At 40.8% G+C, this 24,140-nt stretch overlaps 1 protein-coding gene across 2 annotated transcripts in view; it reads right to left on the bottom strand.

Annotated features, from left to right (window-relative positions):
- Window positions 1-971: 971 nt before the first annotated feature.
- Window positions 972-24,140, bottom strand: part of TBC1D2B (TBC1 domain family member 2B) — a 29,936-nt gene continuing 6,767 nt past the window's right edge. The window contains exons 2-13 of one of the 2 annotated variants that reach the window (XM_084213644.1): window positions 23,649-23,802; window positions 20,025-20,190; window positions 16,680-16,837; window positions 15,493-15,668; window positions 13,651-14,043; window positions 12,275-12,385; window positions 11,130-11,323; window positions 9,798-10,292; window positions 8,622-8,739; window positions 7,736-7,921; window positions 7,272-7,393; window positions 972-4,818 (exon numbers count right to left, since the gene is read on the bottom strand). In XM_084213644.1, the coding sequence (XP_084069770.1) occupies window positions 4,623-4,818; window positions 7,272-7,393; window positions 7,736-7,921; window positions 8,622-8,739; window positions 9,798-10,292; window positions 11,130-11,323; window positions 12,275-12,385; window positions 13,651-14,043; window positions 15,493-15,668; window positions 16,680-16,837; window positions 20,025-20,190; window positions 23,649-23,802 (2,469 nt within the window). In that variant the 3' untranslated portion in view covers window positions 972-4,622. Of the gene's footprint in view, window positions 4,819-7,271; window positions 7,394-7,735; window positions 7,922-8,621; window positions 8,740-9,797; window positions 10,293-11,129; window positions 11,324-12,274; window positions 12,386-13,650; window positions 14,044-15,492; window positions 15,720-16,679; window positions 16,838-20,024; window positions 20,191-23,648; window positions 23,803-24,140 lie in introns of both variants that reach the window. The other variant, XM_084213643.1, reaches the window with a different exon arrangement.

The following is a 24,140-nucleotide window of genomic DNA, read 5'->3' on the forward strand; positions in this document are numbered from 1 at the left end:
GGGCAATACAACCCTACAAAACATGCCAAGTATCCATGGGAGGACATTGCTCCCCATGCACTCTCTTCCCAGAATTTTCTGTTTATTTCTCTGATTTAAAATTTTCAGTATACAGGACACAAGGTCCTTAGGCCATAGTTTGTTCTGCCTCAACTGCTGATCTCTATCCTGTTTTGCAACCCCTTTGAACAGATTTCCACCTGTGCCAATATCTACTCCTATAACAGCCTGCCATTCTGTAGCAGAGCCAGAGGACAAGAACTGTACACTACTCACCTCTGATACCAAAGACAGGCTTGGATATGCAATTACAGTCATGTCCTAACTCTTCTTCCTTCCTCCCTTACACTTAGCTATTAAGTAACATATCTGAAATAGCTGAGGTATTCCCTCTTTAAGGGACTCAAGCAATTCCAAAATGCAAAATTCATATATGAAAGACAGATATTGAGACTTGATTTCCAAATTAATTGAGTACTTGGTTAAATTTTCAAAGCAGCTGGAATTATTTCTTTGACTACAAAAGACTGTGTCAGAACATCAGTACCAAGCCTCCTAAAGAAGCTTTTGGGGTGGTGTCAGGAGATATTAAACAGATATGTTTCCCAGAAAGCGTGTCAACTCAGAAAATTCCTGTGAACACTCATGCAAATTTTGTCTCCCCCCCTCTTCTCCCAAGAAATGAAATGACAAGTCTACCCAGTCAGCATCACCTGCATGCAACATGTCTGTGGCTCACATCTTCATGCCTCAAAGCCAAATTTACATGTATGTTCCTTTACAGAGATTCTCTCACACCTCATTATCAGACAAAAATGCAAGCTCTACCACTGGTTTGTTCTGATGACACCTGCAGATATTTCCATCTGTTATGGGAAAAAAAGAAGAACCAGAGCAATCTATAAAGTAATAAACAATTTATTCTTTCTTTACATCAATCTTCATGAAGATAACATCATTTATGTTTGTGATTCAAATTTCTTGTACCGCATATTGCTGATGTTTAACATGGCACTTAAGGGAACAGTCACTTAAACAGCTGTACAATTTCATTAAATTAATCAATTTGCCATTTCTCAGTTATGTGTCTGAACATGCACCCCTGTCAAATTTTAGACCATTCATTCATTTCTGATGTTTTATAACTAAGAAAAAAAATCTTTCCCTTTCTGCTGAAATATCTTACCATCTTTACAAACACTGAAGGGAAGGGGAGACTCTGACAGAAGACACCAAAAGAGCAACAGAAAAATCCTTTTTATTGATTACACAGCTGGTAAAAAGAAGACCACCAAACAATGGGATAATACTGGATGATAACACTACCTGTAAACATGTACAGGTCAAGCTGAAATACTGTGCAGTTCTAATAACTAGAGGTGTAGTGCACCAATTTTCTGCCTATTTAACAGAATATAATAGACCCTTTTAAACAACTAATAAAAAGTTTCACCAGGAAGCCATGCACACATGAATAGAGAAGGAGGAATATTCTGCACAATGCCACTTAGTGGTTTGGGTTACATCACATACTCTGGGAACCACAAATGAGGAACTCTTTGCACGTTACGTGCAAGGCCTTGAAGTTAAAATATTTGCTTGGCAGTTCTTAAGTGCATGAACAGGTCACCTGCCCACTATCTGGCTGGCATGAATGGTAAACCTCAAGCACCACCTCAGAGGTTCACACACAAGCACAAACTCTTGGGCTCCATGCAGTTCAGCTTTGGCAGGCCACTGAGGCACACTGTATTTTGGCCTGGTTTAATCAGGTTTCAATACTACCTGTGGATCCTGCATGTCCCTAATGAGTTACTACTCTCCAAGGTAACCAGATTTAAGCACCACTAGAAAACTAAGCCACACAATGACATTTGGAACAGCAAGTAAGGCAAGCTCCCTGATGTTAGTTCCTGCTATATATCTTATTTTTGTTCCACAGAGACTTCTAGTGGCCAGAGGTGAGAAAAGCCTCGGCAATTTTTTGACCTTTTTGCTCATCACTAAATCAGTAACAAAGCTTAACAAAATGAAGCCAACAGCTTGCTGGGAAGTTGAGCAAAATGGCACTGGCTCACTTCTTATCTGCAAGCTGACAGAATACCCAGAGACAACACAACTTCCACAGGACTCCTAATATTCATGGGTAACAGTCACACCATGGCAGGAGAAACAGAGCTACTTGGCTTTCCAGTACAACTGGAAACAACTTAATGGAATGAAACAGATGCACACACAAACTGAACCATCAGCACAACTCTAACAGAAATGCTCTTGTAATATTGCAGGTCGTGTTTTGTCAGCTAAAGAACTTCCCAAACCGTGGCCTCAAACTTAGCTTTATCTTCACAACCCAAACACACCAATGGAATCAGTCTGAAAACATCTCCTGAAGTCACAGGACTAGTTCATAGTGAAGAGTCAAAACCAAAGAAAAATGGATTGTATGAACAGGGTAAGTGTAAGTATCTAAATTCTTCACCTTAATATTTCACTTATGGCCACTGAAAGGAAGATCTTCAGCTTAAAAAAAATTCATTTAACACTTGACAACATCATTAAAACACACATACAAACAAAAAGCCTGCATTACATATTGATTTAGAGACCAGCTCTTTCAAAACCAAGACAGCATAACTAGAAAATCAGAAAACCTGGTCCCATTTTTGTATTCAAATACTGATTGAAAGTAGAAAAAGAATACAGTACATGCAATAATATCAAAACCCTGCCCTCCTGTACACAACCAAAAGTAGCTAAGGAATTAGAAAAAAAATCCCTAGCTATTGCCTACTGCAGACAACATAGGGGACATTTCAGAAGACTAGTAACATACAAATCAAGATGATCACACCATCCATTCCTTATTGGCAAGGATTTGCTGGCTAGGTAGAAATTATGTGTCATACAGGAAGCATAAATTTTAGATCAAGAGTAGTTCTCTAAGTTACAACTTTACCTCTGATTAAATAGTTCCCTTCCATATAAACTAAATTATAATATGCTTACTCGGAGAAGGCTACAACTACATTATCTAAAATAATTCTTTTTAAAAAGTGCTGTGAAACAGAAGCAGGATTTCTCTCTGCCCCCACTTAAGTTGACTGAAACAGTTACATGATTATACCAAATAAAGTACTACTACTTCTAGAAAACCAAATCAAAACACATAAAACATGAGCATGATGCACTTGACTGTTCCCAACGATTTGTTTTCTTTTTTGCTAATTAACCACTTCCCCAGAGCTTGGTGATTTGCTGCCTGGTATTTGAATCCTAGTTTTATCATGACACATTGTAGTCAATATAACATTCTGAAAATCCAACAGCTCAAGAAAAAACATTGCAAAAGTCCCCAGAACAGCCAGCAAGAAAGAAACCCTCCTTCTCCCAGGAAGCACTTATGAACACTGCTAGTCACCAAAGGAGAGAAAATGGTCCCAAGGAACACTTCCACAGCAGAAACACTACAGCTCAACAGCTCAGATGTTGCCCCTTACAGCTGTCTTGCAGGAAGCGCATCCAACACACAGTAAAGCTGAGTACATCAGGAGAATATTGCATTTTTCTGTTGAAAAATGATCTTCAGTTCCCGTGTGTATGGTGTGACCTTTAGGTTTCTTTTGATTGATTGGTAAATATTTGTTTTATGAACCCAGTCACTACCACTATTGTACAATAGCTCTACAATCATGCAGAAAGAACGCTGTGTTTCTTCCTACAGAGCAAGACTTCACCTTAGGTCCTGAAGAGGAAGAAGCATTAAAAGAAAAGGAAAAAAACCCAACAAAAAATCCCTCACAGAAACAAAAACAGACATGCAAAAAATTAGCTCCTAAAGCATGGTACTCATGTGGCAAGCTCCATTCTTCCATAATATCTGGAGTTTGGTTGTGGCCTTTTTAAACCATTGCAATCAAAATACTGAATACAAATAAAATTGATTAAAGAGAGTTTGATCTATAAACCCCTTTCTATTAATGAGAATCTTTATCAACACAGCTGCTCTGAAAAGTAGAAATTCTGTTTGCTACCACTGTTTCAGTACACACTTGACAGGCAGTGACAGAAATAGGTACTTATTTTACCTTTACTTTAGAGTACATATATTCAAGAGTTCTGTTTGGTGATCCATTGCATGACACTTCAGGAAAAGACAAAGGAATCTTCATCTCTTCTGGTTAGTTACCCAAGAAAGGCTGGATGGAGCCCAAGAAATATGGATGTCCTCTCACATTGAGACTGCACTATGAAAAACATGATTACATCAAAAAACCCCTAAACTCAGAATGGCAATGAATGTAACAGAGCATGGACTTTTCTTATTGCTTCACATCCAGGCATTAATGGTGCACTGTGGGAAAACAACTGTCAATTCAGCTGATTGACTAAACTGAGACAGATATTAAGTGCTCTACAAATGATTCCAGGAACATAAATGTAAACAGAAGTGTTTGGCCTCCATACTAAGTGGTATTTCTGAAAGTGCTGGGATTTGGAAATCTGTCCTGCATATTTCCAAAAGCAACGAGTTTACATTCTGTTTCACAGGATTAATAAAGTGTTTTGGAGGTTAACTCACTTTGGTCACGATCCCAAAGAACAGTTTATATTAAGCAGTTTCAGCTATCCTCCTCATCATCACTAATGAGGTCTCTTTTCTCCACGCAGGTCTCTCGCTCCCGCAGGAAGTCCTCGCGGATGGCTTCCAGCTCCGTCAGCTCCAGGCGCACCTTCTCCAGGTGACAGGCCCTGCGGTTCCTGATCTGCCGTAAGGGAAAAGGGTTCAGGTCTCCAAAAGCAATAGCAGTCAGTTTCCTGCAAGATCACACAACAGTAGAAGACAATCATTCGTATTTTCAACTTCAACTTTTCAACTTCATCCATATCAACTCTTATCATGAGACATATCTCTGGTCTCTTTCACACTTGATAGGTCTCAGGTGTTATTGGTGTTTCTAGAAATTTCTATAAAGCATTCAGGCATAAAGTTACTTCAAGTGATAGATAAAATGTAATCAAATGCTCAAGAGTTCTCAAGGTGCCTGTAAACTCTGCTACAAAGATCACAGCCTTGAAATGCTGAGCAGAAGTCATAAGCTTGGGTCATCAGAGTTTGCTTGGCTACACTTGGGTACTCGGTACATCCAGCTACCCATACGGATTGGATAACTGCCTCCAGAGAACCCATGGCAGCTCCTTCAATCCCAAGCCCTCAGCTCTCCAGTTAACCAAGATAACCTGACAATCCAGAGACCAGATAAAGACAGGGACAACACAGACAAGGATAATACAGAACACGGACAAGCCAAAGTTTCCAACACAGTGAGAATGCTCTGGGGGTTCTGCTGGCTGGAGCACAGAGATCTCTGGACCAGCGTCAAGCCAAACTTGTCAGGGCACAATGTGAAGCACCACAGAGGATCCAGCCCCCTTCCAGAGTCACACTGCATCATACCATCCTGCAGTCCCAGCAAACCCAGCAACTGGTCAGTCTAATCAGTCCAACTACATCATTATTGCTGACCTACACCCAAAACCATCTTTGTTTACTAAGGAAAAAAGGGGAACAGGAATATTTAATTCATTCTATTTGAATTATCAGAAATAAATATTAAGAAAACTTCTTTGGACAGTTTATTTAATGGTAGGTTTGCATTTTTGAGTGACCAAGGAATGGTTTCCTGCTATTTCAACACAGAAGATATTCCAGCAGCTTCTCTACCTGTGCACAACATGCCATGGCTCTGTAGAAAAACCCAGCTATGACATCCTGTAACTAGAATATAATTATGCACGTGTCTGTAGAGATCTCTCTCTTACTACAGAGTTTGAACTTAGAAACTCTGTGCAGAATGATTTTAACCATTCAGAACATCCATGAATTCTATACAAATAAATATTTCTGAATTTTTCCTCTACAACAGGATCATTTTTTGTCCATCAAGAAAGGCCTCATTCTACGTGTTTCTGTACTGCTCAAATGTTGATGATCTAAAATTAGTACAAACGTGGCAGAATGAGAAAACAGGCAGTTTGAATTCTGTCTTGTCAGTCCTAGCAGGCAAATCCATATTCCCTACATGGCACTGCACTGCTTCCACTCTTAAAACCCCAAAAGACAGAGTCTTACGGATCAGCACAGAGCATATTTGTATTGCAAGTATCTTTGATGTACTGAATTCTCTCCTTCTGTCCTCACTTGAACTCCCCATCCCCCAGTGATCCCTAATTAGTTCATTTTGTTAACACCAAACTCAGCAATTTTATAAATCTTTAAAATAGGTTATTTCAGCACCAGAAATTTTACACAGAAGAATCAAGACATGATTTCCACAAGTGGAAAATGAATGGAAAGCCAAACCTTCAACTCTGATTAAATATTAAAATTTTGTTTGGATTAGGTAAGAACAAAAAGAATTAATTTTTTTCTCTCTGCACCAATCCCAGCAATCCCTTTCAAGCACAAGCTTATTCAGCTTTAACTTCTCTCCAGTCAAAACTGAAACACAGGAAGTAAAAATAATAGCACTCTTGCAGCCGGAGTCAAAGCGTAAGCCTCAATTTATGTGGAGTTTATCACATTAAAAAAAAATCTCAGATTTCAATATACAGTTTTTCTCTAAATTGAAAGCTAGTGAGATTCAAAAGACGTGCAAAAAGTTTTCAGACATTAAACCAATCCCAATATGACTTTTCTTTTTAAGATTAACCTGCTGCTCTACAGTCTTGAATAGCTCCTAATTTACAAACTGTAAGTCCTATGCAAGGACTGAAGACAAGAAAAGTATCTAATATGTATTTATCTTCTGCTTCCAAGTATATCTGAAAACCAGCTGGAACTATCTGGCAGGAGCCTGTGCATTAACCACACATAAGAGATTTAAGCTGTGGGGGACAGGGGTCACGTCTTTAATGCTTGAGCCAGGATGTATTTTTATTTATCATAAAACATTTTGGTAACAAGTTACATCTGCAATGCAGAGGGAAACTTCATCTATGGTTGAAATTCTGACCTGTTGCTACCATGATATAACACCTAAACAAGGTCATTTCCTTCACAAGCAAAAATTACTATTTAAGCCTACATCACTTCTGATTTGTCTCTGCTAGATAAAAGAGCTCATGACAAATCCTAGCAGTTGATTGCATCTCTAGTTGCTTTATATACAAATTAGGATCTAGATGAAAACAACACCAAAGCCACAAGACAGACACCTCCCATGGACCACTCCAAGTCCCTGAGTGCCCCCCCAGTGTGAGTTACCCACCTGGCATCAAGGATGGTGCGTGTGAAATAGCGAAGGTACTTGAAAATAGACATTGAATCTTGCAGCTTCAAGATTTCCTCTTCTTTGTACTTAAACAGTGCCAGGGCAAATCGGAATATTACCTGGTAAGAATACATATAATAGTTGGTACTTTGTAAGTACAGAATACACTGAGTCTCATCACCATCTTTATAAACCCCCACCAAGAGTTCCTCATGCACAGGCTGCACTTTAGCCCTACAGTCACATCTCTCCCTACCTCCCTTCCCTGCCCCAGACCCCACTTCCAAAAGCTGGAAAATGTTTTGAATGGTTATGCACAGTTCCTCCCTTGTTTCTTTCTTAGATGGCATTTTAACTAACAGGAGTTTTGCAAAGCAACCTTCTTTTAGCCCCGCACTCAGTAACACCACAGTACTTTGTTACCAGGTAACAAATGAACAAACTCAGCCCATTAAGTTCACCTTTGGTCCCTCATAGAGGAAGGAGTCCCAGATTTTGAAAAGGATGTCACTGACCACGCTGTCCACAAAAACCACCAGAAACCAGTTGAAAGTGATGAGAGTATAATCAACTTTATATTGTTCAAAATGAGCATGTAGTCGTGGAAGCTTCTCGCTCATTAAGTCCTTAAACACTCGCTGATCAACCTAAAGAGATGACAAATAGAGGTTATTGTTCCAATTTTCCAGCACATCATTCAGAACAAGGCTGTTACCAGTCTGTAAGTGCAAGTTTTTCCAGAGGTAACCAGGAAACCCAGGATTGTCTACCTCACACTTCCAAGCCAGATCCACCCAAAGCACAGACAGCTACCCCACTGCAGACTGCCCTTGTCTGCTTCCCAAGGCAGCCCCAGTCTCACAAGGCTCCTCCAACACAGGTGGGATGTTTCTAGTGCTGGTCACCAGTGCTGCACTGGTGCAGGAGCACAGGAACAGAGAGAATGCTGGGCAAACACTTGGCTGGAGAAGGCAGCCTGGACCAGAGCACCACCTGGAAGCAGGAATGCTGCAGTGGCTACTGCCCCACAGCACTGCAAACGCATTCTCACCCTGCCCTCCCCCAGAGCCCTGCACCACCACTCCCCCAAATGTGAGAAAAGGAACATAATACAGCTCAGGGTTGTGAAGCTATCAGTGAGAAGGGGGGTGAAGGACTCCAAGCAGGACACTGAACAGCTATCTCCCTGTCAGAGTCCTTGTCCAAACAAGGGTCCTCGGGCTTGGAACGCAGCCCTGTCAGCTCCACTGCCATCCCCTTCCAAAAAGGCTTATCAGACAGTTGCAGAGGAAAGCTGTGGACTGGCTGCAGTTTACAGGACAGACTTTATCCCAGCAAAGCACATACCTGGGATCCCAGTAGTGTCTTAGTATAATAGTCACGAGGCATGAAAACTTCCACTATTGTTACTAGACACCAAAAAGCATCTTCCTGTTCCAAGTACAGAAGTGCAATTGCTACCAACCTGTAAACAGTGGTTTTTTGGAAGAGAAAGTTATTAAAGATACAAACTACAGTAAGAACTATTACAGTAAAGCATTTTTTTCTGTTCAGCAGAAATAAATGTATTAACAGCAGAGCACTGAACAGCAAAACTTGATGAAGTTTAAGATGAGGCAAAGCCATGCCTTCTCAGCGACACCACGTATTTGTATTCAGCTAAATAAGAAAACAGAAAAAGGCAAAAACTTGCTCAGAAAATTTCTTGAAGTGTTGGTGTTGCCAGTTTTAAGAGCTCTCTAAGCACAGAGTCTAGTTTAGAAAGGAGATGTTTACCCTAAGGGTCTTAGGTGGAGGTTTACACATTACTGCTACTGCTACCACCACCACCACCTCACCACCTCTGCTACATGACTCACTGCTTCAATTCTACTACTTCAGTGCTTTTTCAATAGACAAAGCTGCTCTAAGTTCAAAAGCCTATGCTAGGACATAAAATAGTGCACAAGTGGACATCTACAGTATTACATCATGGGGATGAGACAGGGGGTTAGACCAACACACCTGCTCCAAGAAGCACCTTTGTTTACTATAGATCTCCAAGTAGCAAAGCTATTCTGACAAAGGCCAACTGCAACGAATCAGAATTTTTCTTAGCATTGTAACACAATAATCCCCTTTAAATTCTGCAATTCTGATTGAAAACATCAGTGGAAAATGCTGAAATGTGTTGCCTTAACAATATGTAAAAAGCTTTCAAGCATTTTTTTCTGCTTGCTTTAAAAGAAGAAAGAACCTAACAAATTCTTGCACAAAAAAGCAACATAATCCCCTACAACTGACATGAAGTCAATGTAAAACTACATTTGAATAGCTCATTTCTTAAGAGTTATTTCCAGTTCCAGTTTTGATGCCAAGTTGATTTTACAGAATTTTACAGATAGTTATTTGTTTATTACAAATTATGAGCATACAACCCATAAAGCAAACTGTTGTTCAAAACCATGCTGCTATACATGGGATTTGAAAGGTTCACTAAGTGTTTTACTGCATAGTTATTAACCAAGACAAGCAAAATCTCACCTGTTGAGCCCTTGGCAATATCCTATATCAGGATTTCTCCAGGAAAATGCCAGCAGCACATTTCGCAGCTTCTGGATCCCTTCAGACGTTGGGGAGGAGTAATGTTTGTTGTTTGGCAAAGTCCTCAAGAGATCCAACTCAATTTGTTTAGATGCGGGATTTGGTTTTTCCAGAGCTTTTTGAAGCAAGATTTGGAAGTAGCCAGGTACTGCACTGTCCTTGAACTTTTTAACATGGAGATTGACACACCACTTCCACATCCTGGACCGGTGCTCATGTGGAATTCCAGAGCGAATGAGGTTCTTCAGTTCCACACAGCGAATCATCTCTCTGTTCATCGTGCTTGCAAGATAGTTTTCCCATTTCACTCCTGTGGAGATCTCTCGATTTTCACTGAGTGAAAGTGATCTCAAGTCCAAAGCTCGTGATTTTGCTACTAGTTTCTCCTCATCATCATCCTCTGGGATAGTCTGAAAACCATATATATCATATTCACTGTAATGGAGAGAAAGAAAAAAGGTTTTAAAAATATGTTCAGTAGCCCTGAAGCTCTCAAGTTCTCACCATAAAGTTACTTCAAAGCCATTCTCCCTAGCTCTCAAGTTCTTCTTGTTCAACATTTTTCTGAAGTATATTCTTTATTTAACAATTACTTGTACAATTCCATAGACAAAAGACTTTGTGCCCATGTTCCTGTATATATTACTACACAAGTTTGATATTGCATCTCAATTAATGAATAAACATGCCAGTGAAACTTCCCAGTGGGACCATTTCTCCCTGGCAGCCACCCTCCCAACAGAGATGGCACTGCCAAAGCCCCCAAAGCCAGTCCCTGCCCAGCTCCTGCACACCCCACACTCACAGCCAGGCTGGGGTTCCTCACAGCTTCCAGCCTTGGCAGAGCCTCAGGCACCCCTGAACACTCTACCCAAGGCACAGGGACACAGTGTGCACCCTCATTCAGCAAAGGGATCCCGGGGTCTCAGCCCCTCACAGCCCAAGCCTTCAGAGCCCTCCTCCTCCTCCTCCTGAGCCCTCCCTGTGTCTCCCAGTGTCCCTCACCTGCCTGGTGCCACCAGGCCTGTGGCCCCATCTTCCAGATTAGACCACCCAGAGCTCAATCTGCATCTCGAGCTGCACCAGATGGCTTCCCCAAGACAATGTTTTTATACAGCCAAAAGCACTTCATGACCATTCCCTCATTAATGAAAGGAAATACAACCAATAATCCAAACCTGCAAATACATTCTCACTGTCTGTTTTCCAGTGTTGTAATAGTGCCCACTGGCCAATACACACACACATTTAATTTTAACAGGACCAAACTACCTGACCAGGTGGGGTTTGAAAAATGCTTGTTCTGGTTGTTCATTAGGTTCTGCTTTCAAGGCATCTTCCAGTAACTGTGTGATAACCTCACGAGCAGGACTTTGATCCTCAGAACAAACAGGAGTTTTCATTTCTTGAAGCAAGATCAAGTATTTACTTTCAATCTGGCAGAGTTTGGCTTCTAAGCTGGTATACTGCAGAAAACAATACATGATACAAATCTTCAGACACTTACTTCGTACCACGCTTCTTTTAAAATCCGGCTCAATGCTATTCTCTTGGTTTATGCTGCTTAGAAATATCTAAATCAAGAACAGCCAGCTTAACTTTCCCATTTTTGTAACACCAGGAAACATAAGGCAGCACAGCAGACTAGGTGTTTTCCACCACACGTATTTTTGCATATGGAAATTCTGAGCAAACATTAATTATCACTGCATTGTATGAAATACTTGAAAAGAACAAAATGGTTGCATTGTAGCAGCTTTAATCTGTGCATGTTTGAACAAGGACAACTCAAGTGGCACATGAGTTAGGTAATAGCATGTAAGAATTGCAAGCACACAATTGTGGCCTCTGTGCCAAAAATACAGCGTTTAAGCCTGGCCACTGAGTGCATGGCTTCCAAACAACTAAAAGCAAAGCCTACTGAAGCAAAGCTACAGGTACCTAACCTTAGTAACAGATGAGTGCATCTTCCCTAACCCCAAGCACTGGAAATCTTCATTATTTACTTGCAACATCTCTACACTCAAATTCACCCAGACAGAAGTGACATTCACCATACCACAGTCATCCTCTGTGCTCAGGAGAAAGCTCGACAGTGACCTATCAAATCCTTACACAGCCTGTCACTGACCTTTAAAAAAATCATTACAGCCTTAATTCTGAAGAAACAATGTTTTCAGACATGTACATGCCTTTGTTCATAAGTTATCAAAATGTTCCACCGGGCCACACAATTTTAAAAACAATTACTTCTTTCAAGAACCTGTTCAGAAAGATTGGTGTGTAAGGACTGAGAGGGCATTTTTTTTTCCCAAGCTATCATATTTAATACATTTAAATGGTTCCATTTCCTGGGTAGATTTACAGCTAAAGTATGGAAAATTGCTTTAGACGTTGCCAAGTGAGAACATGCTGACCTTTGCCTGCCATTCTCTCTCTCTTGCTTCTGCATTTCTTCGTAGAGTAGAAAGTTCTAAAATCTCCTTATTTAAAAATTTATTCTGGGTCTTATAACCCTGAAGATTGTCCTGTTAATAAAAAAAAAAACCAAAAAACAAAACAAAGTGGATTATGCATATCAGATAGAGATCACCTTAGAGCATAGAAACAGCAGCTAGTAATAGGATTTTAATTAAAAATATCAGGCACAAGTCAAATATTATTTCTGGACTTCATGTAAATGAAACACACATGCCAAACATGAGCACAGGGTGGTGCTGTGCCCCAGCTGCATCCCTCCCCGAGCTCCACTGCCGGCACAGGCAGCTGCCTGCTGCAGGGGACAGGCAGGGAGAGCAGGGACACGCAGGCTGAGCCCATCCCGGAGGGGACAGAACACAAAAAAGGGGCATGAATGCCCCTGGGGTTTTCCCCACCCTCACTAGCAGTACAAGTTTCATGTCTGTTTCCCAGAAAGATAAATCCTTAGCCATGATGTTCCTGCCCCATCCCCTCAGATGCTGCCTACAAACACTGCCTCTGACAGCTGAGCCTGCGGGTGAGGCTGGTACCCCCCAGCAGCCACAGGACTCTCACAGGTGCTCCCCAGCATCCCTGAGCTCTGACTGCTTTCTGCCAAGAGCACTGACCTCTAGTTTCAACTTCATCTACTAAAACTTACCAGGCTCACATATAAGAAATAAAATTATATATGTTTAAGCATATTTTATGCAAATTATTTATATTCTAAATGCTTTGAAATATCAATACAACATTTACCCAAAGGCAAGAAAGCCTTTTTTAGAGCAAAGTGGATAACTTCAGTAACTCCATAAAGAACTCGTGGCAAATTCAGAGAGGTATGTTACAGAATAAAAATAAAGCATTAATAGCAGCTGTTGCAGCCTTTGTAAAACAGGTTCTTATACTCCTCCCCTCCCTCTTATTTTGTCTCCTCAGAGCTTCCATTTGCTTTTCCACATGCTCTTTGTTGCCTCACTTTTGATATTTAAAATAAAAAAAAAACCAAAGCAAGCTTTCTGTTTGTATTCTCCATGCTTGTATTTTCCTCTTACCCTTAATCCTTCCTGCTCCTTTCATTATTTCTTACATCTCTTCTGTTCCACACCAATGATTAATTTACTGTAAGTATAGCCTTGCACTAGAGATGGCCCAAAGGAAGTTCTGGTTAGATTGTCACACAATAGCTCCAAGTGGAGGTTCCAAGCTGAGAAAGCCTCCATTGATGAGTGTCCTAGGGAACTGCTGTAGTGATCTTGTACAGCAGATCAAAAAGTACTTTTACAGACAGAAGAAATTCCCCTATGCATCAAGACAGAGACAGTGCTCTTACTTTTAGTCTGTCCAGTTCCTGTAGTTCCTTATTAGTACAGGTGGCCGTGGGGGAATTTATTGCTCCACTTTGAGAGGATGTGCTGTCCTCACACTCACTGAGCTGACGAGAGAGTTTCATGATGACTTCATCTTTAGCTTGAATAGTTTCCATCAACATTCCCAGCCGTTCGTTGAGTTCTCCAACTTTACACTTCAGATTCTTGACTTCCTGCTGGAGATTATCTTTTTCCAGATTTAACTTTTCAAGTTGATTATTGAGGCCCAGAATCTGGTCATCTTTTTGGTGCAACAGCTCTAATGTATCTTTGGGAACCCCCTCACAAAGGCGGCTTGCAAAGTATTTATCATACTGGGAAGATCGGACTGTTTGCTGCAGAAGTCGAACAAGTTCCTGAGAATTAAAAAACAACAGCAAAAAAAAAGTGATGAAATTTTCAGTTTCTAAATTTTATAGCTTGGAAATCTAACGTCAAGCAAAACAAAGTTTCTGCAATGATCACCTGTGTAACAGAGAAACTGGCGCTTTCCTTTCACAAAGATAAGAGCAGTGGAAGACTTGGTAACTGAACTGTACTCAATAGCCATCAATCCCCATTCTTAACCCTGCAATGGGTTGAGACCTCATGCTGGTGTTTAAAGAGAAAAGGAAACACTTTATGACATGATTTCTAGCAGGCTAACACCTTCCAATGCATGGTGTACACAGATGGCTTCAGTGTCCTTCCCTGAGTGAGGACCCTGCCTGAAATGGCTGTAACAGGTTAAGGGAAAGGAGTGGACAGCTGAGGCCCAGCAGTTACTTGGAAGCTGAAAAAAGCCTTGCTTGCAAGAAAGGCATCCTGTTGTAGGGTGAAGAGGAAGAGGCTCAAGCCCAAAAAGTTAACAGGAAATCATTACAGAATGGAAAAAGCAAAGGTAACTGAGAGCTCACTTCTCCAACGGATGTGGAGAAAATAAAAGGACGTAAAAAACAAACACTGCTTTGTCAAAAAGGAAGTCTACGAAAGGCTGTTTAGAAAATCTTGCCACAGAAATGACCACCTAAGACACAGTTTTTCTTCTTATTAAAACAGGAGCAGCTCTGAATGCAGTGTTGCACAAGACCAATGAGATTTCCCACAGCAGCAGGCCCAGAAGCTCAAACGTACTCCTAGGAAAGATAATGCCTAAAATGAGTATAAATATGGGGCTCAGACTCCTCCTTTGGTTTCCTCACACAAAGGAAAACACAAATAGCAGAAGCAGCAGCTCCACACAAGATCTAAAACATTTTTCTTCTTAAAATGGGTAGAATTTCTTTTAGATAAAACCAAGGTATTGAATAAATTGGAGTAATGTGGGCACACAAGCATGACCACCATGTGAGTGTAGTCTATATACACACATTATGGTTATCTTACAAAACCCCTCCTGAGGAGAGAAAGAAGCCAGGTCTATTTGCCACCCACTGCACTAGCACTGAAAGAATCAAAAGACAAACAAAGAGAATCTGAACGGAGAAGTTCCCAAGATATTTTATGTACATATGGAAAAAGAAGCTCTGACTATCAGCCAGGGTCCCGGCAGGCACCAAACAAGTTAACTTCAGAGAACAAGGAAGACTGATAAACCAATTCAATGAAGTGTGCAAATGGAATTGTTATTCAGGGCTCTTATCTTCAACAGATGTAAAAGATGGTCCTTCTCGTTTCAAGATTTTTGTCCACAAAAGTTTGTTTAGAACCATCATTTTATAACAACCAACGAGGTCTTAACACAGTGAGATGAGCAGAGAGGTTCAACTCCCAATCACCTGCCAGACCCATTTGCTTTCGTGCACTTTGCCTGAAGGTTTAATTACCTTTTGGCTCAAAAGATCTTTCTTCAGCTTCTCCAACTCTTCCTGCTGGCTTTGATACTTCAGTTGCAGCTCAGAGAGCAGTCTGTTCCCGTTGCCAGAACAGCACTCTGTTGGGGAAGAGTCGCTGCTGTTGCGGTTTCTGCTCGATCCAATCATATCTTTCAACGGGCGCCTCGCTTTGTGCGGAATGCGGCCAAAATCAAATGGAAAAGCTGAACTAGTCAGTCCTGCATGAAACAATTTCTTCTAGTTCGGTTCACTTAGTAAAAGGGCATTTCAAAGCATTCAGATTTCCTTAAAAAATATACTCATTAACATTAGACTTTGAGCAGCTTTCAAACTACACAATACAATAGTGCTAAACGTGCCTCATTTTCCAAGTTGCTTCCTTTGGTGGAAAAAAAAAGCTCAAAAAATATTCTCCCCTTCCTAGATAAAAGACTTGGCTCATAAATTAACACTTTTCATAGAAGACATGAAGAGAATTTTACAATTCATTATGGAAAATAAAAGGTACCCATAACTATGGCAAAGTAAACTTTGCTTCAAACAAGCAGAGTAAAACCATCTCTGATATCACAGCCTGCTGCTCCTCTAAGAGCATTCAATGTAAAGTTTCACCTCCACACACAGGATATTTTCTAACGGATTAAATCTCCTGGATGTCACCTAAGGTGCTCTTAAAGAGATGTAAAAACATCTTGACAAGGTTATTCCAGACACTGGTCAACTCTGAGAACCAGCTCCAATACACAGATGAGCTGCTGCCTCATGTCCATCCCTGCTTCTGCCCCATTTCAGAAGCAAGCCAAGGTAACAGGTACATATGCAAAGTCTAAAGGCAATTCTGCTTCAGTGGGTGACACTCAAGTGAGTAATTACAGACATCAGCATTTCCCTTTGCCTCGTTACTTTGCAACTCATGTGACAAAACAAACCAGTAGCGTGCTCAGGAAACCCAAACCAGGGGTTAACAAGGCTTTGTCTTTATTCTCTTGTATTTGAGTGGCAGAGGACCCCAAACACATCCTAAGAAACTGATTTTTGAAAAAATTGTTTACAGAGCTCTGGATGTGGTTTGTGAAGAAAAAGATAAGCTTTCACTTATCTCCTAGAGACAGACATAACAAGGTACTCTATGCTAAACAAGGCAAGGCATATGATCCCCGTCCTTCCTCCACTTCTACCTTTACTTCCTTCTGCCAGGTGTTTCCTTTTTTCTTCCAGAGCCATCGAGTCCTCCAAGTCTTTTGGGGTTGGATCCAGCAATTCCCACTCCTCAGTGGTATAAAACACACTCCTGCGATTTTCGTTACTTCCTTTTCTTAAGGAGGACATGGAATTTCTGTGAAAAAGGCAGCAGGAAAAAGTGACAAATATTTCTCCATTTTGCACTATTTTTATAAGGGGCTTTTCACAGTTCAAACAGTGCAAACTAAAAATAAGCTACAAACACAGACAAAATCAATACCAAATAAAAGCTCAAAGAAAAAAAACACACTACCAAATAGCACTTGCAATCAACAGTTAAATTCCAAGAACAGAAGAATTATTTTACTTTAATGCCACGGTCTTTTGCATCCCCCAGTTTTAGCTTTGTTTTTGTAGCGGGCAAGTACAAAACAAAATTAGGATTTACAAGCAGCATCTCTTTATTGATCAGCTGTAGTTTAGAATTTTAGGGTAACTGCCAAGCATTAAACTGAACAGCATGCAGTCAAAACATGTGTATGTTATAGCTCCATACTGGGGATTAACAGAAAACTTGGGATCATCCAAGAGACCTGCTGCAGCTGAAATGCTGATGACAAGACTCCTTTGCAGTTTTTCTTTTCTACGGTGGAACATGGCCAACTATCTGCAAGAACATTTCAGGGCAGCCTCTGAATTCCAGCCAGAGAATTCTATAGGAGAACAAATACACTTCCCAGCAGGATGAGATTACCTGACCCAGCTCCCCCACAACCATCAGGCACTCAGGAAATGTCCACTCTTACATCCATGAGTATTAACACAGCTCAGTATTGCAAAGCCTTTGTTCAACTACATCAGAACATTCCAAATCAACCCTTATGAACCAGTTTAATATTTTAGGCATAAAACTGGAAATATATTTAGTATCTCAGCATTTTCCACGCAGTCTGTACAAGCTCACTAAGATGCTTTCACTCAATCATCCCCATTCTCTCTTCAAAACTTAAGAAGACAATAACCCATATTACACTTTCAAGATCATTTCATGATCCAAGCCAGTCTTTCAGCTTCACAAGAGATTTAACATCTTATCAACATGAACTCTAAGCCAATTATTAAGTAGTGCACAACTTTTATAATCTGATTAATTGATAAATATTTACAATTTTTAAAAAATCCTAATGGTTATTAACAAAACTATTTCAGCAATCAATTTACAAGCTTGGCAGAGACTTATTTATGCTACAGATTTCATTTTCTTCCAGAAGTATCATAATTCCTGTCGGGGGCAAGAAGTCTAATTTCTTTGTTCAGACATTCCACACAAATTAAGTAGATCAAATTGGGCAATGGTGGATTGGACATCCAATATCAGTGAGTGTCTCAGGAAGTGCTCCCTGGCATCTCCACACCTCTTCTCCAAATGGCAGCTGATCTCTTACCAGGCACCTCCAAACTCCACATTCTCTCTTCTGTTCCCTGTGCCTGTTCTGCACTCACTCAGCCTCAATATTTAAAAGCCTGAACACCACCTTCTAAAGCTTGAAAAAACCACAAAGAACAAGTCAAGTGACTTCCAGAACAGCTTTTTTAAACAACTGCTGTTAGGCCCATGAGAAATCACAGCTGATGCTGAGTTTTGTAAAGCTTTTGCACAGGTTTGTTCAGGGCACTCAAGCAGCAGTCCTCCAATGCTTTCTATTAGATAAAAGTAAGATGAAAGATTAAATAGATAAATTTGAAAACATTTATTTGAAGCATTTATTTCCCTAAGTACAGTTGGACAACTTACGCAAGAGCCAGTCATATGATCTAATGAGTCTCTATTTTTAAATGTTTGGGGTTTAAGTCTTGTTTTTATGGTTATATAACTGGAGGTTATGGTAATTCAGTATGCTTCCAAATCTATATTCTGCATAAATAAGTAGGTGAGAGCAAGAAAATTATTTAAAAAAAAAAGAAAATCAAGCCTAAGTGTCTGTATATATCAAAGTATTTGATAGTGTATTTTTAAAAGTACAGAAGTGCATTTCAACTTTAATTACTGTAAACATATACACTGCTTAACTCCAAGACACATTTTTCTTCCCCCCTCCCCCATTATCACATCACAATTGCTACCTAGGATGAGAATACAGCTATTATAGCAATATCTTCTCTGTCAGACACATTTACACACTCTAAGTGTGTATAAATGGGTTCAGGAGGAAGGACAAAGGCTTTTACTGAGACATCTACACACCTTAATACAAATTCATAAATATAAACCAAAAATGTGCTCACAGCAAGAGAGGAAACTCTCTGCAGTTTTAGACACACTTTGATCCACTCTCTAACACTGGGGCTGTAACCAATCCCAATCCAGTTAGACACTGGATAGGGCACACATATTCCAAAGGCTGCCAGATCTTCCCCCATCCCAAATGGCACAGAACTGCTGGAGAAGGGAGGAAAACAACCAACCACAACACTGGGGGAAAAAAAACCAAAACAACTCACAGCCAAAACCATCTGGTAACCTCTCAGATCTCTGCACTAAACAGAAAGCTTTAAAGGGGATCTGTTTAACTTCACAATGCTGATGAAAATGAACATTTTCCTCCCAGCTCAAGAAAGACATGCTTTACATGCTGTAGCTTTTTTAACCAAAGCTACAGCTCTGCTTTGTGAGCTGCTCTGCATTAGCACTGCAACATGCTTTAAGCAAAAGTAGGAAACCCATCTATGTGGGCAAAGCAAACCACAAAATTATTGAGAAAGAAACCCAACAGGAGAGCTGAAAGCAAATGGGACTGCTTTCCTTCAAGCAATTAATACTAAAGAGTAAATTCACTGTGAATGAGGGGTTTTGATGTTGTAGAGAAGGGGTCTGCCACATTTTTGCTCAGGAATTTGAACTACATCCACTTCAAAACTGTGCCCATTTCAAATGTGTTTTCATTTCTTAAACAAGGATTTATATTGGTTTGATTTTCATCACCAAAAGCAGTTCCTATGCACTGAGTACTATGACCACTACACTGCTGGGAATTGACAGCTCCATGAAAAAGCAGCAGTGGCTGAGAATACAACCCAGCCTCAATAACCACTGGGGTTCAGAGAGGAAAGCCATCACTGGAAGTGCTGTACAGGACTTCTCAGCCATCAGTGATGCTACACAATAATGTTCCCTTAAACCTTCAAACAAACCTGTTTACTTGAAGAGATACAACAAACAAACACCCCCCATCACCTCCCATCATTCTAAGAAGCTCCAATGACCATACACTGATGTAGGAAATAGTCTTGGTCAAGAAGTACCAATCTCATGGGAACTCTGTCCCAGGTTCACAACTTACTTGATCTCAGCACTCCATTGTTTAAGTGAGAAATTGATGGCACTTCCTTGGACTGGTGCAGGCTGGGAAGCTGCTTGTTCCCCCACCAGGTCTGTAGGAGAAGTCTCCACAGCTAGAATATTCCTAGCTCTCTCTGCTGAAGCATTTTGACTTAGGATACTCAAATCTATATTAAAAGAAAAAAAAAAAAAGAGAGAAAGAAAATAAACATAACTTTCAATAAGTAAAAGAATATTGGCTATGAAAAGTCACAGCAGGCAGGGGGAGTACAAAATCCAGAACACACAATATACTATGAGTAGCAAAAAGCATAAAGTGGTTTCCAGCCTTCTAGAAACCCTCTGAAAAGGCAAGTTAAACAAACCCAACTGCAATTTTCAGAGTCTTGATATAATTCATAAAGTACTGAAGTGGATTAAAGATTTTTTGACAACACTCTCAGATTTGATTCAACATTCATATTAGAAAGTAACACATTGGGTGGGCTCTGACTTAAATAAAACCCTAGGAAATGATGATACCCTCTTTGATCACTGATGAGTCTTTCAGCCTTTGCTCTGACAATTGCCTGGCACCAGCAGCGAGTCCATCTTTAAGCAAACCATACCCTCCAATTACTCAACAGAGGGGTACTTTTATCAAGTATCAAAGATTAGAGGTAGAAAGAACGTTCTGTGATAAAGAACATGAAATATTAAAGATCTCTGACACTAGGAATCTCTCGAACCCTTGAAAACTGGTGTCTGACACAGAAATGTATCATGTCATGTTTCAAATAGAGGTACAAGTTACACTGCCTTGATTTTTATGAACAGATACTTCAGGGCCTTATCAGCCAAAGGGAATTCCAAGTTCTTTTGCACTGTGGCTGTTTGAACTAAGCACAGTTCAGCTAAAATAGCTTAGATAAAACTAAACATGGGATTATATTTACTGTCTAATGAAGAGGAAAGATAACAAGTAGGTTTTAACTACAAAATAATAATTAAAGACAAAACCAAACCCAACCCCCCCCCAGAAAACCCAAACATCCCAAAGGAAAAAACCAACCAACCAAACAAACAAACAAAAACAACCCACAACACAAAGACGAAACTCAAAGCCAGGGTGGAATACTAACATTCTGCCTTTACACTTACAGCTTGTTTCATCTTCTACCTGTTTGATTCTGCTGAGTCCATGACAAATCCTACAGTGTAATTATTGTTAATATTCAATTTCCCACATCCCACTCTGAAAAATACTTTGAAGCATTTTTCACTATGCTGAATGTTCTTAAAAACCTTTCAAGGCTGATCCACAAAGCAGAAACCTAGCTCCATGCATGCCTCAGTGAGTCCAGATTTCTGAACAGGGAGGGGAGAAGACAGGCAAGGCTGCAGTAAGCAGTTCTGGGTTTGGACTGAAGGCAGACTACTTCCCCATTTAAAACATTAGTGATAGCATCTGCACCTGAGCACTAGCAAAATAAACCAATTTCTATGCTCTGGTATAAAGCACAACACTGCATGCACATTCAATTCTTAAAAAAAAAAAAAAAAAGCCAAAAGACACATATCTTGGTCATCAACATGAAACCAGAGCCTTACAGAATCCCCCAACTCAAGAAGAAACTCCTGGAGTACTTGATTAAAAAGAAGGAACAAGCATCAATCATTCTGGCTATTTGCATTTTCCCCAAAAAGAACCCCTACTTAAATAGTTCAGTTGATGATAAGAGTTTGATTTGTCCTAGAAAATGAGATACTCTAGGTGCAGCTCCAAATTCTACATCATGCATGTTACCCCTGAAAGGGATGGGCCTACTCAGCCCATGCATGTTATGTTGACATTCCTTGTCCTGGATATAACAACAATAGTAATTTAAATTAAAAAAAAAAAAAAAAAATCACATGAAGAGGTTCAGCTTTCATCCAGAAAGCCCCCAATGACTTAGAGAAAAATACCAGCTCAATGATGAAATGACTGGATGTGATGCAAAGCAGGTGTGAAGCTGCAGCACCTGCACACGCTGGTCACAGAGGCTTGTTTCACATTGTACCCAACTCTGAGGGAAGCAGCACAAAAAAGAACAGATTCTGTGGCCAAGGTACCCCTTACAGCTGATGTGATCCAGCACTGCTGCCAAGAGGGCAGGCCTGTCTGCTGCTTTACTCTGCCTTCCTGTCTGTGCCTTGTTCCCTCCTGTGCACCAGCTGTGCAATCACCTGATTGCACACTGAACACATTCCACTATCAATCTAGCAGAAATGAAAAAAAAGGGCTCTGTTCTGGCTAACACAGGAACTCAACCTACCCAGCACAGGGCCAGTTAAACACAACAAAAAAAGGGAGCCTGTGCAGCAGAGAACAAGGGGCTGAAGGCAGAAAGACAAAGGGCTGAAAGAGCCAGAACCTGCTCCCTTTTGCAGCACTTAGATTTTTGCCCACCAGCACACGTGCTCTGGAGCACATGGTTTGGAAAGCTGCTACCCAGACTGGCTGCTGCCAAAAAAAGGAGTCTCAAACCATCCCACCTGACATTCCCAGCAATTCCCTTGGGCTAATCCTGCCACTCATCTGTCCCTACAGTAAGCTACTTCTGGAAACTGGCCAAAAAACTGATCTGGAGAAGAGGCTGACTGCTGCTGCGGGCAGACCCTGCACTGGCACATGGCAGGGCCAGCCCTGCAGCAGCTCAAGGGCTGGGCTCTGAGCCCCCAGCAAACACATGTGAGGCCAGCTGTGTTGAGCAAGCAGCACATTCTCTTAAAGGAGGGAATGGGTTAGAGGACAACACTAAAACAGGACCTGAACCTCAGCAGGGGACCAGGTGTGACAGCAACAGCTCAACACTGCTGGATTTACAGCAGGAGCAAAGTGATAGCAACCAACCTGTTGATGAAACATGCCTGACCTCAAGAGTGCTTAAACCCAGGAGAGCCTTACAAATACCTAACTTGGCACAGAACTGGATTTTACTCAGTCTTATTCATGGATAACAGAAATCAGCAAGGAATCCATTTCTGTAGGGACTGAGGAATAAAACAATAAACAAGTGCCTGTGCAAAGTAGTAAAAAATGCAGAGTAACTCTGTATAATGCACAGCCATTTTGATAACTCTAACACTGGGGTAGAATTACGTTTTCCTTGCCTAAAGGTACTTCAGAGACTGAACTTCACTTACGTAATATCAGTGCAGACTTTCAGTTTTGAAGGCACTGCATTTTTGTCAAAGTCAGATAGATCCACCACACCACAGCTTTTCAGTCACAAAGCATGGTCATTCAGAATGCAAAATACACATGTTCCCACTAAAAACTGGAGCTTACATCTCAGGATATTTACCATACTAACTTTTTAAGATGTTGCAACCACTAAAAGACAACTTAACGAAACCTAGTAGGAAGACTACTCAATTTTATTTCATTCCTAAAATTCTGTTTTTCAACAAATCAACAGCTTTTGCAAAGGATACAAAATCACATTTATATTAAATATTGCAGCATATGCAAAGTTTACAGAGAGCTACTTGATAAACAGATGTGAAAAAGGCTGTTCCCTACCCCGGTGCAACACCTTGCATGGATGAACTGGCACTGAGGAGAGCTGTGCCTCCTGTTCCCACCCAGCTCCCAACCTACCAGGGTTGTCTTTGGCAACGAGACCTTTGGAGAAGTCGCTGGGCGTGGGCGAGGTGCGGCTGTCCCGTTTGGCTGCATCCAGGTTGTTGCAGTACTCCCACCTCTTCTGCTGCAGCTCCTGCAGCCAGTAGGTCGTGTCCTGCCGAGTTGCAGCCTGCAGGACAGGGGAGCAGAGCGCTGGTGAGATCCCTGCAAGCCCTTGGAGCATGGACACAGCAATTCCAAGGGCGGTAATAAAGCCCACCCAGATCATCAGCAGATCACCAAGGCACCATCACTCCAAATCAGCAGGATTTTAAAGGAATAGCCACAACGCACCGGGTGCACCTTGTGATCACGTGCACATCCGTGATTTTCACGCCAGAATTTTTCATTTTAGAAGTAGTCTCACGCATTCCTTTTCTTCAGTTTTACACTCAAACTTTAGAAAATGCAGCAGCATCTTATATTTTACACACAAAGCTCTGTTTGAACGTAGAACTACAAATCTAT

Source organism: Fringilla coelebs (assembly GCF_963513975.1).
Source record: "Fringilla coelebs genome assembly, chromosome: 12".
In the NCBI taxonomy this organism is placed as follows: Eukaryota; Metazoa; Chordata; class Aves; order Passeriformes; family Fringillidae; genus Fringilla; species Fringilla coelebs.